This window comes from Oncorhynchus clarkii, chromosome 1 (genome assembly GCF_045791955.1).
Source record: "Oncorhynchus clarkii lewisi isolate Uvic-CL-2024 chromosome 1, UVic_Ocla_1.0, whole genome shotgun sequence".
In the NCBI taxonomy this organism is placed as follows: domain Eukaryota; kingdom Metazoa; phylum Chordata; class Actinopteri; order Salmoniformes; family Salmonidae; genus Oncorhynchus; species Oncorhynchus clarkii.
The window spans coordinates 35,742,684-35,761,022 of NC_092147.1; the positions used below are offsets into that span (position 1 = coordinate 35,742,684).

The 18,339-nt window shown below is 42.2% G+C and overlaps 1 protein-coding gene across 2 annotated transcripts in view; it reads right to left on the reverse strand.

The window, feature by feature from the left end:
• Positions 1 to 16,615, reverse strand: part of LOC139406623 (tripartite motif-containing protein 44-like) — a 69,298-nt gene extending 52,683 nt beyond the window's left edge. For both annotated transcript variants that reach the window (XM_071149433.1, XM_071149424.1), the window contains exons 1-3: positions 16,454 to 16,615; positions 6,642 to 7,303; positions 4,085 to 4,162 (exon numbers count right to left, since the gene is read on the reverse strand). In XM_071149433.1, coding sequence (XP_071005534.1) covers positions 4,085 to 4,162; positions 6,642 to 7,256 — 693 coding nt within the window. In that variant the 5' untranslated portion in view covers positions 7,257 to 7,303; positions 16,454 to 16,615. The remainder of the gene's footprint in view (positions 1 to 4,084; positions 4,163 to 6,641; positions 7,304 to 16,453) is intronic.
• Positions 16,616 to 18,339: the final 1,724 nt, after the last annotated feature.

The following is an 18,339-nucleotide window of genomic DNA, read 5'->3' on the forward strand; positions in this document are numbered from 1 at the left end:
GGGGGGGGGGGTGGGGGGGTTCACCTTCCAAAAGGACAACAACCCTAAGCCCACCGCCAAGACAACGCAGGAGTACGGGTTCCCTACCTGAGCCCGTACTTGAACCCGATCGAACATCTCTGGAGAGACCTGGAAATGGCCGTGCAGCGAAGTTCCCCATCCACCCTGACAGAGAATGAGAGGATCTGCAGAGTGCCAAGCTTGTAGCGTCATACCCAAGAAGACTAGACTGTAATCGTTGACAAAGGTGCTTCACCAAAGTATTGAGTAAAGGGTCTGAATACTTACGTAAATGTAACAACATTTGGAAAAGGTCAAGGGGTCTGAATACCTTCCGAATGCACTGTTCAAACGTCAACATTTTGCCTGTTTTGGTAAAACATAGTCACTGTTCTATTACCAGTGGCAGGTACTATGTGTGTATGTGTTCACAGAAACATGTATGGAGCCAGCACATGGAGAAGAATGTGATGCAAGAATGTGATGATGTCCAGACTGACAGACTAGCTTGATACTGATGTAACTAAATGGAGAGACCTGGCACTCAGCACTAACATTTTACTAGACAACTTTGACTTGTATTGTATTTTTTTTTGTTATTGATTTGAATGGTATGATTCAATATGGGGAGGGAGAAACCCTGTGTATTCTGCACCAGGATCAGGGAACCCCTGCTGTATACGGGACACCACACAGGAAGGTGTGTGACATGTTTGCCAAAGTAATTTCATTACCACCAGACAAAATGCCCATAGGCACAGTGTCTGTATCAGCTGGGAATGGTGAAAGGTACACATTGTTTCAGCAGAATACTGCTTCTATGGTATTATATAAAAGGTTGTTTGTCAAGGACACATCCAAGAAACATCCACATCAAACCACACCCCCAAACCAACTCACGCTTGGCTTCTGTCATGGCCACCAGCAATTCTTGAGGAGCAAGTTCTGCTTTAAAGTTATTGCCCATTTTATACAGAGAATTTCGCATAGTAGGCAGTGTAACCAATCCCAGCCCTCTTTTTACATGTATCATTGCACATCCAGCAAAATACCAGCAGAGAGCAACCTTTTTGAATCAATTTTCACATTCACTCTGTTGGTAATGCCTACAAATCGGATCATAACTCTAAAAGTAGCAGAGCCCCCCCCCCTAAAGAAAAAGTTATTGAAATCAAAACACTACTGATATTACAGAGCAAACGATAAAGCTTCATATGACACCAATGTTTGCTTAGTAGCACCTACAGATGAAACACTATGGCGTCTTAAAGGAGACCTGTGGAAGGCCAAATGTCACAAATATGCCAACTTTTATAAATTATTTCTCAATTATGCTTTTAGATACAAATGTCAAATATATGTCAACAATTCTTCCTCCAAAATGGATTATGGATTACACTTTGTGAAATCCCACAAATCAATGGGTCCTGTCTAAGGTGATTGAGCCAGCAACACCACAGAAGGCAGTGCGCCACTGACAGAATTATGCAGAGGAGACAGTAAATAAAAAAAAAGAGACAGAGGTAAATATGCTGACTACCTGCTGCCTTGATCTAAACCTCCCCGCTTCACACAATGTTACCTGCTCTCTGAGACAGACACATAGACACACACAGAGAGACGCCCAGACAGAGAGACATGCAGGCAGGCGGTTAGGTATGCAGGCAGGCGGTTAGATATGCAGGCAGGCACACCCCCCATGCTATCCTAATCCCCTGGTCACCCATTAATATGTATGGGCTGAGTCACAGCATTACTGTGCTCTTTGTATAATATTCCATTCTCCCTGCAGGTATAGTGTGTGTGTGTGTGTGTGTGTGTGTGTGTGTGTGTGTTCCATCCCCCTGCAGAGCATGGAGATATGAGTTAAGAGACGTGAAGATTAAAATCCCCATACCTGAGGCAGAGTACATAATTAAGTAGAGGGAATTTAATAAGTAAACAGCAGCTATGGGTTAAACCTTTTTATCCACTCACCTCCCTGAAAAGCATACACACGCACGCACGCACACACACTCCCTTGGGACCATGCTAAAGTTTAATCTCTTCAAACTTCCCCTTCACACACACACCCTTCCCTCTGCCAGCATTGAACTGTAGTAGTCTTGCATAATGAGAAGCTGTGACATTTGAGAGCATGGAGAGGACACAATGACAAATCGACCTAATGGTTCCTGACGCTTCAGCCTGTGAGTGAGGAGGGAAGTGGATTCTCCTGAACAGGCCACACCTCTCTGGTGGGAAGACAGGAGACAAAAGGTCCAGGAAGGCCCAGGGGCAGCATTGGTATTCTAGTATGATAATATGCCAGGGCTGGTATTCCAGTGAGTACCATATTAAACTGATTATGACAGTAGGCAGATTATGCAATAGTCACAGAAACACCTTAATTCTGCTTATATTAAATCGCCATGAGGTCCAAATTGAAGTATGCATATGTCGATTAAAACACCTGGTTTTCTGAGCAATCTCTCAACTTATTAGGACATGTAAAGACCTCAATCAGCGTTCCAGCGGTGTATTTGATCAGCTCATGTGCTACCACCAGCCGAGAGCCTTCCTCTTTAGCACAAGTGAAGTGAGTTCGTAATAACGGAATGCATGTGTCTTAGAAGTAGTTTTCACATACAAACTTTAGATATGTCTGAACTCAGAATCAAATAGGCTTCCCAAACATAACACTGTGGTAGGACGTTTATTTTGATTGGATAAGAGTGCTAGCAGGTAGCCTGATTTCAGATGTGTCCATGTAAATATAATTATTAGGGACATGCAAAGCATGTCGTTGTTTTAATCAAACTATTATATTAATCTGACTATCCACAATAATCATATTATTGTGTACATGTAACTGTACTCAGTGACTACTTGCCAATAAGGGTATTACCTTTTCACAGGGTGTTCAAATGAACCTGCTACATTATGGTGCTTGACAGCGGGTCAGCTCTCAGAGGGGACGGCGTCACGCCGCTCCGCTCACAGAGAGAGACATAGTTATGTAACGACACAGCAGAGTGTTAAGGCTGCAGGGTTCGCTGGAGGGCCAGGTTCAACACTGTCTATGGTAAATAAATTAGACCTGGCTGATTAGCAATGACCTCCCGCGTGCGCACGCACGAACACACAGTTTTACTCCCAGTGACTGTGTCCCCGCACTAAGTTACGTAGGGTGACATTAAAGACATTATTTCCAAGGTTGACCGGGGATAAAGAAAGTCTATTTGAGTTGCTGTGTTAAAATGGGCCAACCTGGCAAGAGGGAGAGCAACTTAGCTACCTGCCAATCCTATAGCCTACTGTAGGAACCAACAGCACAGAGGGAAATTATTAATATCACTCTGACTCTCCCATACACTGAACAATAAACTCCTTAGAGGAAAACCTACAGTCACTAACACAGTATAAAGGACTCTGTGCTAAAGGACTCTGTGCTATTTTCTATTTTATTTAACTAGGCAAGTCACTTTAGAACAAATTCTTATTTACAATGACGGCCTACCCCGGCCAAACCTTGACGCTGGTCAAATTGTGCGCCGCCCTATGGGATTCCCAATCACGACCAGTTGTGATACAGCCTGGAATCGAAACAGGGTCTGTAGTTACGCCTCTAGCACTGAGATGCTGTGCCTTAGACTGCTGTGCCACTTCTGAGCCCTCTGCTATGTCTCAGAAGTAAACCAGGTGGTATCCCTGTTACTCCAGTACTGCTCAACAAAGCCATAGATGTCTGTCTGAGAGTTTATGAAGACAGATTTAGGTGGTGATGTCATAAATATCTAGATTTTTAGAAAGGTATGACGCTCCAGAAAGCCAAGTGGAAGCCTTCTCAGTGAACGGAACACAGTGAGTAAATATAAATAATTGGCTCCCATGTATACTTCCTCCGTCTCATTTAGGATGTAATCTCTGTGTATTCCATCTTTAGCTCACACTAGACTGATGTGTGTCATACTGCCACAGCTGGATTTTGTTCTTAGAGAATTAGGAGAATAAATCAGACTTTCTCGTTCAAAGCAGTGTTCCCGAGGTGGAAACACTGTCGGCCATATTGGAATGTTAGTTGTAATAGTGTGGTTGTACTGACCTCAGGGTTGGTCCACTTGGTCTTGATATGGTCAGCCATGTTCTGTGTGCAGCCCAGCAGGTCATAACCCTCCCTGCTCTGGAGGAGAACAAAGACAACACAGAGACAGACAGTCACACAATTTGAAGTTGGTTTGTTTTTGAATTTTGTAAAATTCCATCACTCCTAGGCTTAATCTATTCCTCAGAGGCAAAATTATGATGATGATTACCCCACTTGGTTCATCACTAATTGGTACTATAATGATACGGGGTGTAAATGGGGCCATGATAATGTCATCTCTCTCCTCCCTGCGTAGTGATGATGATGTGTCATTCCCTCTCCTGCACATTATCCATGATATCTCCTCTGCCCACAGAGAGCAGTCAGTTAGTCAGTTAGTCACGGGATGGGGCGAGCTGTAAAACGCCTGCAGTAAAAAGCCATCTGGGAAGGAATCGCTCCCTAGCCAAACAGACATTGGAATATGTTAATCATATTCCAAAAAAATAGATGTTGTTTCCATACAAATTATTAATAGGGCTTAATAATTGGAAGGATTTGTCATGAGGTCATTGTAGCCTTTACATGGTGGCATACTATTATTATTTTGTCATGAAATCATTGTGTTAAACATATGGAGATATCCGCTCAACTTTTATAAATCCCTAGTGTGTTGACTGGAGGTAATGTATCCGTGCATGAGAGCTATTAGTCTATTGTAATCATATAATATTACAGACACTACATAAACAATATAGATAGTATTGTTTCTCCTATAGGGGATGTAATTTGCAGTAGAGGGCTTAGAATGAGTTACATACAGGCTGTGTCACTTCACTGTATGCCAGTAGAGGCTCCTCAGAGGAAGAAGGGGAGGACCATCCTCCTCAGTGAATTTCATGAAAATTAAAACAGTAAAACATTGAAAAAGTTATCCTTTTAAATACAACTATACTAAATATAATCACGTCATCAAATAATTGATTAAAACACAGTATTTTGCAAAGAAGGTCTACAGTAGCCGTAGCCTCAACACCATGGTGTTGCCGGAAGACAGCTAGTTTCCGTCCTCCTCAGGATACATTGACTTCAATACAAAACCTAGGAGGCTCATGGTTCTCATCCCCTTCCATAGACTTACACAGTAATTATGACAACTTCCAGAGGAGAGTCCTCCAACCTATCAGAGCTGTTGCAGAATGAACAGACAAACTTTGGTTTGACTAATTTATTGCCACCCCGCAGGTGTAAGTGCTTACTGACTTTACACTGTAACATTACTGCATGATTGTAGCGGGTTTATAAACGCGTTAGTTCTATTGGCTATGCAAACTATGACGTTACTTTAGCTAATATGGTGACTACGATGTAGGCTGTGTGTAGTGGTTTGGCTTGGAAAGGTTTTTTCACCTGGTCACATACAGCTGATGTGCATTGAAATCCACAAGCGAAAGGAAGAGTTGAGAGGAGGAGAGCCCATAGACGCAAGAAGAAATACAACGTGGCTGATATGAAAGTGAATGTGATCAGGGGTGTATTCATTTCGCCAATTCTGTTGAAAAATTATTCTTATAACAGAAGCAAACGGACCAAAATGGGGATAAACATACCTGAACTTGTCCAATAGAAACTCTTGTTTGCAAATGTTGGACTAATGATTACACCCTATATCAGCTAGATGCAAGCAGGAGTGTGTAAGGCTGTATGGAATGTCACTGTCTGTCCATGTGTTGCCTCAAATTTGTCTCTCGACCTGTGTGCACCTACATTGTAAACTTTCATTCATAGACTAGGTTGTAGCAACCTCGTGATGGGTATCGGGAAACATTGAGTATCGTGTAGTAGTCTAAACATATCGCTGATACATTGAACTTGGGTGAATGGAACATGAATGAGAGTCATCCAATATGCTGTAATAGAAATAAGGCCATGCCGAAGAAAAAAAACAAAATGCCTCCCTCATCTTAAATGGCAATGACTGCTACTGCTATATGATTTCTATCCATGAAGAATACCTTTGCAGGTCATTTAATCAAGGACACAGGTGTCAAGGATCTCTCTCCCCCTTTACAATGAAATGCAAGTTTAGAACTCTTGTTGGCCGTTGTTAAAAGAGCCTGCATGTTTGTATACACTCTATATACAAAAGTATAAAAGGACACCCCTTCAGAATAGTGGATTATCTTGTGGCTGAATGGAAGCAAGTCCCCCCACAGCAATGTGCCAACATCTAGTGGAAAGCCTTCCCAGAAGAGTGGAGGCTGTTATAGCAGCCAGGGGGGGGGGGGGGGGGGGGGGGGGGGGGCAACTCCATATTAATGCCCATGATTTCGGAATGAGATGTTCGGCAAGCAGATGTCCACATACTTTTGGTCATGTACTGTAGTGTTTGTTAAATTGTGAAACTGTGCTTAAATCCATGTTATAAATGTGGTACTGCGCTTATATCACGTTTATTAACAGTGGTAGAGTGTAATATCTATGTTATAAACATGGGTTGACAGGTAGTGATCATTCTTATGTGAAGTCATTGCGAGTCCGCCTGCAGGTATGATATTATTTAAGTGGGACTCACCTTTTGCCAGATGTAGGCCTCGCGCAAGGTGATGATCTCATGCTCGCGGTGCTCCCCCTGCACGGCACACACCACACAGATGACCTTCTCGTCAGTCTTGCAGTAAAGAGTACCCTCCTGGCCATGCTCATTACAGCGCAGCCTCTCCACTGTCACCGTCTCCCTCTTACTACCCCCCTCTGGGGCTGCCACCGCCTCTTCATCACCATCATCTTCATCATCAACTTTCCCCTCCCCTTGGACTCTCTCTCCTCCACACGCCTCATTCTCTTGTACCCCAGTCCCACCGCATGCCCCATTTTCCACCACCTCTTGCTCTGCCCTAATCTCTCGAAAACTTTCCTCCCCCTCCCCTGGGTCTCTGTCCCTGGCCGGCTGTTGGGACCGGGCCTGGGGCTGCGCCACTTCCTGGTCGTAGGGCGTCAGTAGGTGTCGTGTGCTGTGGACATGTTTCTCAGAGTGGGTAGAGCAGAAGGCGAAGCTGCAGGTGTAACACACCTGGGTTGCCTGCTGGGCCTCGTCAGGCTCACAAGCGTCACATGACCCGTCCATCTGTGGTAACTCCTCGTCCTCAGGTCCTCCACTTCCTCTCCATGGTTTCCCTTGGTCTGTCATTGTGGTGGGTATGAGTAGGGTGAATAGGGGGCTATGAGCAGGACACCCTGTAGGAGAGATCAGTAGTACAGGACAGAGTATATAAATAGTGGTGACCAGGGAACATACTCACACCAAGCTCTGCAGAAAGGTTATGTAGTCAGAATGTTACAGTCAGCTCTTCTAGACATATCACATGTGTTTGGGAGGGACAGACAATCTCTCTCTAAGAAAACAACAGCAATCTACACCTTTAACAAACACATCCTCCTACTGTACATCACCTAAGCAACAGTAACAGGTTGTAGCGACTACTGTCAGAGGGAAAACACAACCCAATTCTTCCACAGGTACTGTACTGGGTAGGTTACTTTCTAAATGTAATCCGTTACGTTACCTGTCCAAAATTGTAATCAGCAAAGTAATTTTTGGATTAACCAAACTCAGTAAAGTAATCTGATTACTTTGGGTTACTTTCCCCTTAAGAGGCAATTAGAAGAAGACAAAGATATATTGCAGGATAAACCAATGTTAGAGTTTACATAGCTGGCCATAAATCAATGTTGCATTTTCATTTATGGGTTGGTTATGTAGGCCTCTTATAACCCATTGCTTTCTACTACAGATAATACGATTAGGCTGTATCGTTCCAAAAATCAAAGTCCGTCAGATTTCCCGTCAATCCAATTAATTTAATACCCCTTGATCTTCAAGGATATTAAATATGGAAATATAGACTAGCCAAATAGTTTTACCTGAGCATATACACACACATATTTTATATACTCAGTCGGGTCTCAATTTACTGTTGAGAATTAGAATAGTAGGATACACAAGGTGCAAATTTGAAATGTTGTGTATCAGCAGTTTTTATCTTGTTACGTCACTCAAATTAGCCATGTCAGCTAACAATTTTTTGATTGGTAAATTAGTCTAGCCAGATATCTAAACTATTAATAATGGCCGAATACCTATCGGCACATACCCAGGGGCTCTGACCTCCAGGGAGCCCTCGTTGATTTTGTTAGTCACTCTCACTCAGATATAATTAACATGGCATAAATGATGGCAAAATGTGTAGAATTGCAGGTAATTTGTTTTAAAACTACAACATTTTCTCTACACCCCATGGCAAAATGTGTAGAATTGCAGCAAGTGAACTTCTCTGCCGTCAAGAGGGTGGTGACTAAAGTGTTTTGCCCGAGTGGTGTGTGTGTGTGAGGAGGGGGGGGGGGCATCCAAAGCTCGCTTAGGGCCTCCAAAAGGCTAGGGCCAGCCCTGAATCATTTACCCAACCAAGGAGAAGTTTTAGAACACCTACTCATTCAAGGGTTTTTCTTTATTTTTACAATGTAGAATAATAGCGAAGAAATCAAAACTATGAAATAACACTTATGGAATCATGTAGTAACCAAAAAAAAAGTGTTAAATCTAAATATACTTTTATATTTGAGATTCTTCAAAATATCCTTGACAGCTTTGCACACTCTTGGCATTCTCTCAACCAGCTTCACCTGGAATGCTTTTCCAACAGTCTTGAAGGTATTCCCACATATGTTGAGCACTTGTTGACTCCTCCCAAACCATCTCACTTTGGTTGAGGTCGGGGGATTGTGGAGGCCAGGTCATCTGAGGCAGCACCACACCACTCGACCTTCTTGGTCAAATAGGTAGGTAGTAGGTAGCCATGCTGCTTAAGTGTGCCTTGAATTGTAAATAAATCACTGACAGTGTCATCAGCAAAGCACCCCTACACCATAACACCTCCTCCATGCTTTATTTAAATACACATGTGGAAATCATCCGTTCACCTACACAGCATTTCACAAAGACAAGGCGGTTGGAACCAAAAATCTCCAATTTGGACTCCAGACCAAAGGACAAATTTTCACCGGTCTAATGTCCATTGCTCGTGTTTCTTGGCCCAAGCAAGTCTCTTCTTCTATTTGGTGACCTTTAGTAGTGGTTTCTGTGCAGCAATTCAAACATGAAGACCTGATTCATGCAGTCTCCTCTGAACAGTTGATGTTGAGATGTCTGTTACTGAGTGTCTGTTACTTGAACTCTAAGTAGCATTTATTTGGGCTGCAATTTCTGAGGCGTGTAACTCTAATGAATTTATCCTTTGCAGCAGAGGTAACTCTGGGTCTTCCTTTCCTGTGGCTGTCCTCATGAGAGCCAGTTCCATCATAGCACTTGATAGGTTTTGCGACTGCGCTTGAAAAAACGTTCAAATTCTTTACATTTTCTGCATTGACTGACCTTCATGTCTTAAAGTAATGATGGACTGTCGTTTCTCTTTGCTTATTTGAGCTGTTCTTGCCATAATGTGGACTTTGTCTATTACCAAATAGGACAATCTTCTGTATGCCAACCCTACCTTGTCACTACACAACTGATTGGCTGAAAAGCATTAAAGAAAGAAAGAAATTCCACAAATTAACTTAACAATGCACACCTGTTAATTTAAATGCATTCCTGGTAAACTACAATTTATGCATATTCAACGGGTATTGAATATGCCACTGCTGTCGTCCTGCCACTGCGGTCATCCTTACTTCCAAGTATTTATTCAAGTTGGATAATCTTTGGAGGCCGATAGCAGTCACACATTGGAAGACATAGCTTGGACTACGGCCTATAAAAGCGTATTCCTGCTCTTTTCCCGCAATCCATCACAGATTTGGTGTGTAATAGTGGTCTCTGACTTGTTGTCAGACTCATGTGGAACAAACTTTAACTTGTGCCTTTTTTCAATGCTGATTTGAATGTAATTGAGAAAACAGAAAAATGTTAAAGATAAATATTTTCTTCTGATCCTAGAAGTAATCATCTGTAATCTGATTACAATATTTTTGCTGGTAACGTAACGGATTACAGTTAGGTTTTTTGCAATACGTTACTCCCCAACCCGGAGACTGTACCTGCCAAGGTTTACTGTCTTGGTCTGCACACACACTCTTTTTTTGCAGACTTTGCCCCACATACATACATACACAAAGTCACACAACTACTGAGAATGCATACCCAGCAACAGCACAAGCAAATACACACACTCTCTCTCTGGGCAAGTTCGTTTTCCATGGACCAGTGCCATGGGTGGGTGGAGATTTTACTTAGGGACCAATGGAATTGTATAAAATGTACAAACTTCGCCCACCCCGGACACCGGCCACGCAGAATGAACTCCCTTTCTCTCTTCCCTCCTTCTGTCAACCGTCAGAACTTGACCTTTTTTTAATCGCGTCACTCGTCATCTTTTGCTCCTGTCCCTTTCTTTCATTTCACTCTACACGAGAGCATATGAGAATGCAGGCTACCCGCACTGCCTGCCTGACACACACAGCAGGACCTAAGCTTCATACAAACCCATTATGTGGCACTATATTGAATCACTCCAATATGGTATCCTTCTGCGCGGAAGGATTAGTCCCATGTACCGGGTAGTGCAGCGGCTTCCAAATATTTCATTTCTTGGCTCATTCCAGAGAGGATTTGCTTGGTAAGAGCTCTATATTAGAGAGTGTATAAGCGCAGAAGTATACCCGCTGCTATTCAATACCATGGAGCAGCTAGCTAGCCTCTCCATTTGGGTGCTCTGCTGTCCCCCCCACTCAGTTTGGCTTGTGTCATCTCGTTTGGGTTTTGTTCTTGTTTTTAAATCACTCGTGACAGTGTACCAACATGGGCAATACTCAGTTTGGTCGACCAGTATTGTGGCGCTGGCGGTTTGTCTTAGTTGTCTGTGGGACTCTGTCCACCAGAACCCTCGCGGTTTTAGCCTTCCGGTTCTGGGACCGCCTACCCTGCAGCCATCTTGCCTAGACTCTTGCTCTTATGTGTTCCACAGTGAACAAGCTATGCAAAGAGGCTAGCTTAATGAGGTGTGACCATTGCAGGACTAAGCACAATTATAAATACACTGTACACTTCCCATAAGTCCTGCCAACACTTTCCTTAAGTCCCTGCATTTATACCAAGAAATAAGCTATACAAAGGTGGCTTGAATTACAACTGACCCACACGTATAAAGCAAGAAATAAGATATAAACGTGTGGTAGAATGCCCTGCCCCTTAACGGTCAGACAGTTCACACTCCATGTGTCCACCTTCACATAGTCTGTGTTCAAAATACCCACTTGCATTCTGCGTTCTCCTGTTCTTTCAAGGGTGATCTTCTGAGAACACCTGAAACAGCATATCGTGTAGATTGGGAGAACACAGAGCGCTTAAAATCCCCCAAAATTGAAAGGTACCTCGATGTGACCACTAACCTAAACAGTAAAGTTCATCACGCACCTGGCGTCAACAAAGATATATTGTGTAGCATAAAAGCACGTGGACCCTCCTTCAAATTAGTGGATTTGGCTATTTCAGCCACACCCGTTGCTGACAGGTGTATAAAAATCGAGCACACAGCCATGCAATCTCCATACACAAACAGTGGCAGTAGTAGAGCTCAGTGACTTTAAACGTGGCACCATCATAGCATGCCATCTTCCCAACAAGTCAGATCATCAAATTTCTGCCTGCTAGAACTGCCACGGTCAACTGTATGTGCTCTTATTGTGAAGAGGAAACATATAGGAGCAACAATAGCACAGCTGCAAAGTTTTAGGCCACACAAGCTCACAGAACGGGACTGCCGAGTACTGAAGTGGGTAGCAAGAAAAAAATATAGTCTGTCCTAAGATGCAACACTCACTGAGTTCCAAACTGTCTCGAAACAATGTCAGCACAATAACTGTTTGTTGGGATCTTAATAAAATGGGTTTCCATGATCTGGGGCTGTTTTTAATGGTTTGGGCTAGGCCTCTTAGTTCCAGTGAAGGGAAATCTTAATGCTACAGCATAGAATGACATTCTAGACAAATCTGTGCTTCCAACTTTGTGGCAACAGTTTGGGAAAGGCCCTTCCTGTTTCAGCATGACAATGCCCCTGTGCAAAAAGTGAGGTCCATACAGAAATGGTTTGTGGAGATCGGTGTGGAAGAACTAGACTGGCCTGCACAGAGCCTTGACCTCAACCCCATCGAACACCTTTGGGATGAATTGGAACGCCGACTGTGAGCCAGGCCTAATCGTCCAACATCAGTGCCCAACCTCACTAATGCAGTTGTGGCTGAATAAAAGCCCCCACAGCAACATCCCAACATCTTGTGGAAAGCCTTCCCAGAAGAGTGGAGGCTGTTATGGCAGCAAAGGGGGACCAACTCCATTTTAATGCCAATGATTTTGGAATGAGATGTCCACATACTTTTAGTCGTGTAGCTAGCTATGTCCATTTACAATATACCCAATGTAGTAGTGTTGGCCACTAGTGCTACCAATTCAGTGAAGGACTATGCTAGAATTGAAATATTGAACACAAATACTAAGTAAAGGAACAGAATCAATTTTCTCAGTACCCTAGTAGTTCACTAAATTAAGCTGAAACCAACCAGAATTGCACAACGAGCAGGCTTACATTGTGATAAATTCATACAACAACCATGCATATTATTAAATTACACCAATGTTCAAGACAGCTTGAACCCTATGCATTGATAACTAATTGATAGGCAATATGATTCAATACAACTACATTAGGTCTAGACTACTTCATCTTAATGTATTGGATTCAAAACAAACACTGGCATATTATAAAAGGAGAACAGGTCCAATTTAATTACAGTGCCTTGCGAAAGTATTCGGCCCCCTTGAACTTTGCGACCTTTTGCCACATTTCAGGCTTCAAACATAAAGATATAAAACTGTATTTTTTTGTGAAGAATCAACAACAAGTGGGACACAATCATGAAGTGGAACGACATTTATTGGATATTTCAAACTTTTTTTAACAATTCAAAAACTGAAAAATTGGGCGTGCAAAATTATTCAGCCCCTTTACTTTCAGTGCAGCAAACTCTCTCCAGAAGTTCAGTGAGGATCTCTGAATGATCCAATGTTGACCTAAATGACTAATGATGATAAATGCAATCCACCTGTGTGTAATCAAGTCTCCGTATAAATGCACCTGCACTGTGATAGTCTCAGAGGTCCGTTAAAAGCGCAGAGAGCATCATGAAGAACAAGGAACACACCAGGCAGGTCCGAGATACTGTTGTGAAGAAGTTTAAAGCCGGATTTGGATACAAAAAGATTTCCCAAGCTTTAAACATCCCAAGGAGCACTGTGCAAGTGATAATATTGAAATGGAAGGAGTATCAGACCACTGCAAATCTACCAAGACCTGGCCGTCCCTCTAAACTTTCAGCTCATACAAGGAGAAGACTGATCAGAGATGCAGCCAAGAGGCCCATGATCACTCTGGATGAACTGCAGAGATCTACAGCTGAGGTGGGAGACTCTGTCCATAGGACAACAATCAGTCGTATATTGCACAAATCTGGCCTTTATGGAAGAGTGGCAAGAAGAAAGCCATTTCTTAAAGATATCCATAAAAAGTGTTGTTTAAAGTTTGCCACAAGCCACCTGGGAGACACATCAAACATGTGGAAGAAGGTGCTCTGGTCAGATGAAACCAAAATTGAACTTTTTGGCAACAATGCAAAATGTTATGTTTGGCGTAAAAGCAACACAGCGCATCACCCTGAACACACCATCCCCACTGTCAAACATGGTGGTGGCAGCATCATGGTTTGGGCCTGCTTTTCTTCAGCAGGGACAGGGAAGATGGTTAAAATTGATGGGAAGATGGATGGAGCCAAATACAGGACCATTCTGGAAGAAAACCTGATGGAGTCTGCAAAAGACCTGAGACTGGGACGGAGATTTGTCTTCCAACAAGACAATGATCCAAAACATAAAGCAAAATCTACAATGGAATGGTTCAAAAATAAACATATCCAGGTGTTAGAATGGCCAAGTCAAAGTCCAGACCTGAATCCAATCGAGAATCTGTGGAAAGAACTGAAAACTGCTGTTCACAAATGCTCTCCATCCAACCTCACTGAGCTCGAGCTGTTTTGCAAGGAGGAATGGGAAAAAATTTCAGTCTCTCGATGTGCAAAACTGATAGAGACATACCCCAAGCGACTTACAGCTGTAATCACAGCAAAAGGTGGCGCTACAAAGTATTAACTTAAGGGGGCTGAATAATTTTGCACGCCCAATTTTTCAGTTTTTGATTTGTTAAAAAAGTTTGAAATATCCAATAAATGTCGTTCCACTTCATGATTGTGTCCCACTTGTTGTTGATTCTTCACAAAAAAATACAGTTTTATATCTTTATGTTTGAAGCCTGAAATGTGGCAAAAGGTCGCAAAGTTCAAGGGGGCCGAATACTTTCGCAAGGCACTGTATATGCATACATAAACAGGAATATCTATTAAATGAATACACCAAATATGATTAATGCCCTTCTCTCTCCTTGCAGGAGATTAGACAGATGAACTGCAGTCCCCAGATGCCCATGCCTCAAAACCAGAATTGTGTGGAGACATCAACACTGGTTATTTCTTATAAAATATTAACCCTGTTGTTTTCCTGTATCTGTGTACAGTATGAATACAACAGGATACATATGGTCCAAAGAAGTGCTTACGTGCATGTTCATTCTCGACAAAGTAATAATAGGAAATAAAATGAATACCAACAAAGAGTAAATGGCTCAGTAGCATAAACCTTTAATCAACCCCAAGAGAGACACATCAAGGAGATTAACATTCAAAAGTTTGTTCAGGACATGAGAGCACATTTCTTCACAACAGCCACAAGTGTTTTTTTTTTTTTAAATACACAGGACATGGGTTTATAGGTTTTTGTTCCAACCTTTCACCAACACCTCATTCAACTAATTGTTGTCTAAATTGTAGACAAATAGTTGAACATGGTGTTTGCTGGGCAGTAATAAAATGTGCACACAGTACAGTACCCAGGGGCAGAAATCATCCACATCTGTATTTTAGAAAGAGCTTCATATGTTACAATGAGCTGACAATTCTGCATGATGGAGAATACTGTGTGGATCCACTTCTAACATAGTGACGTTGCACACTGCTGAATAAGTTCCTGACTAAACTCCTGTGATAGGGTGATTTTCCTGGTGGACAGGAGGTCCTCAAGTTCTTCACATCTGTCTGGGTGATGGGGTGGGATGTGTGTCAACCTAAGGAAAACAGAGCAGAAACATAAAGCCAAGGGAGGATACATTAACCTCACTGCTCAAATGTAAAATGCTAGTTGAAGCTGCTGAGAACCACAACTAGCTTTGTTAATGTGCAATAGTTTTTCATATTCCTTGGCTTGATCACGTTTTAAGTTTTAAAACGTTAATTTCATTATACGCAATGGTGAAACAAGAGGGGGGGGGGGGGGGGGGGTGACAAGAAGAAAGTTAGCTAACGTTAGGTAAACATACTACATGCATGTATTTACTGATAATTTAAGAATGCACAAATAACTTGCCTGGCTAGCAAGCCTAGACTGAACAGAACACAGTTAGCTGCATTTCCTGCAGTTTTTTTTATCCGATGTTAAAATGTCTTGCCTCCAAACCAGTTGGCGCAGTGACTCAACATTTGAATAAAACATTTATATGAAAGTAATTCGTTCAATATTAACAAAATATGGTGAATCAATAAACCTAATACTTACATTTTACAAAGTTATTCCTTATTCCTCTGGAACATTTTATCCCAAGCAGGAACCTTAGACCCCGTTTTAATTTAAAAGTTTCGCTCTGTCGCAAGGTGTTATGGGATATCCTCCCCGGTTAACGAAAAAATGTGTTCCAATGCGTTCTTTGTTTTCCAGACTTTTCGCTTATAGAACTTCCGGTAAACTTAGTACATACTTGCCTTTTTGCGTTTTTATGTTTGGACTCGCACTTGAAAAGGACAGTTGTCTTACGTACTCGCTATACGCTCTAGATAGAACACGAGTATGCATTTTGGAACTCAGTAATAGTGTATGGTACTGTAGGTCCGTAGTAATATTTACGATTATACACAGCAGGGCCTAAACTTAATTCAAATCCGCTATTTTGTTTTCTCTTCGGTTCTTCTTCTCTGTGTTGGGGCCTATTCCCTCCTGAACAATGCTCGGGTATTCTCTCCTTCCTGACACGAACAACCAGCACAAACCGGGCTTCGCTGCAACAACAAAAAACAACCATCTTCTCCCCTCTGCTATATCCAGTTCTCTGACTCATTCACACACTCACTTTTCCCCTGTGAGGCCTACCAGTGGGCAGCTCAGTTCAAATGGGTACTCACTGCTGGTATTTCTGTGAGGCAGGCGCTGCAGTCTCGTTCTCTTTCTGTCGCTCTTCGTTAAACTCTCTGCTGGGGAGAGCACAGACAGTGTTGACGTTAGCTAGCTAGCACTTCCTTATGCAAACTGCCCTGGTCTACTTTCACTTCACAGCTGAAGCTCTGGCTGCATTCACTTCCTTGTTTTCCTCAGCTGCTGGGTATTTATTTTCTCCCCCCTTTCTCTCTTTACTTCCTGGTTCTCTAGCGGCAGCCGGAAAGAGAGACACATAAGTGGGAGAGAGAAACTATTTTGACAACCCGCTAGCAAACACAGACAACGGAGCAGGATTAGAAGGCTTCAGAGGGAGAGGAAACAAACTCTTCCACCGTTCTCCTCAGATATAGCTAAGAGGCGATTGAGCTAGGCTCCACATAAGCAGAAGTGTTTGGTCTGTGTTTAGAGTGCTGCCTCCTACTCTATGGTGAAACATAAATACATTTTCCATGAACTAAACCGGTTACGTTGAGTGGCCATGTGCTATTTTAGACGATTGACACGCTGAAAGTCCGCCTCTCCCATCTACTAATTGTTTTTTAGGAGAATACTAACCCACATGGGTGATTGAAAAATGAACAAGGTCCACACTCCAGTCCATTTGGTGGCGGTAATTCACCTTAAAGTTGGTTGCCAACTGCCATATAGAATTCACAGAAGAAGAATAATACGAAAGCTGAGAGATTAATAAAAGAGAACTAACTAAAAACGATCTAGGTTTCCCCTTTATCTGTGGATTAAATGTCAGATTAGAAAAAATATAACACAAAATGGGTCAAAATTCTACAAAGATCCAGCTAAAAAAAGTACCATATGCATTTCAGGTAAAAAAAAAAAAAAAACAACCCAATGATTATCTAACAAGACAAATTACCTAGCAACAGCAAGCTTGTCCCCAAATGAATATAGTTGGTTCACAGTTGGTTTTGCTATTTTAACCGGCGTGTCATGAATGCATCTGGTGGGAATAGACAAAATCAACATGCGCATGGTGGAGGATGCATGCACAGAGCCAGTTTGGTCAAGGTGTAAACTGAAATCACAGTCTGAGTGGGCCTCAGAGGATGTGGACAAAGATGTGTTGCCAATTACAAAATATAAAATAACAAAGCCAGACAAGCCACACTGCAAGAGAATAAACAACAGAGACAAAAAAACGCATTTAGCACAAATATATGAGAAAATGATATTGTCCAAATCTTTAGTGATTTCCAGTGGAAAATAAGGGCGGCTAAAAAAAAAAAAATCAGAAGGTCGGATTTCAACAAAGACAACACTTGATATATCGCACTTGGGTAGTTTCACAAGAGTCCCTTTATGGGTTGTGTAACTTGGTGGGGAATAAAACATTTACCTAATTTTAATTCTGTCATGACCAGCACATTCAACTTCGAGGGAAAGATGAACGGAGCAAAGTACAGAGAGATCCTTGATAAAAATCTGCTCCAGAGTGCTCAGGACCTCGGAATAGGACAAAGGTTCACCTTCCAAAAGGACAACGACCCTAAGCCAAGACAATGCAGGAGTGGATGTCATTGAGTGGCCCAGCCAGAGCCGGGTCTCTCAGGAGAGACCTGAAAATAAAGGGTCGGAATAGTTATGTAAATGTGATATTTATTTATTTTTTTATTGCTAAATTAGCAACATTTTCTAAAAAACGTTTTTTGCTTTGTCATTCTGGGGTATTGTGAGTATATTGACTGTTTAATACATTTTAGAATATGGACGTGATGTAACAAAATGTGGAAAAAGTCAAGGGGTCTGAATACTTTCCAAATGCACTGTATGCTTGAAACCGAAAATGTGTCCGAAAGCTTCTTATGGAAGTTGTGACACAATTGCGGAGCCACCG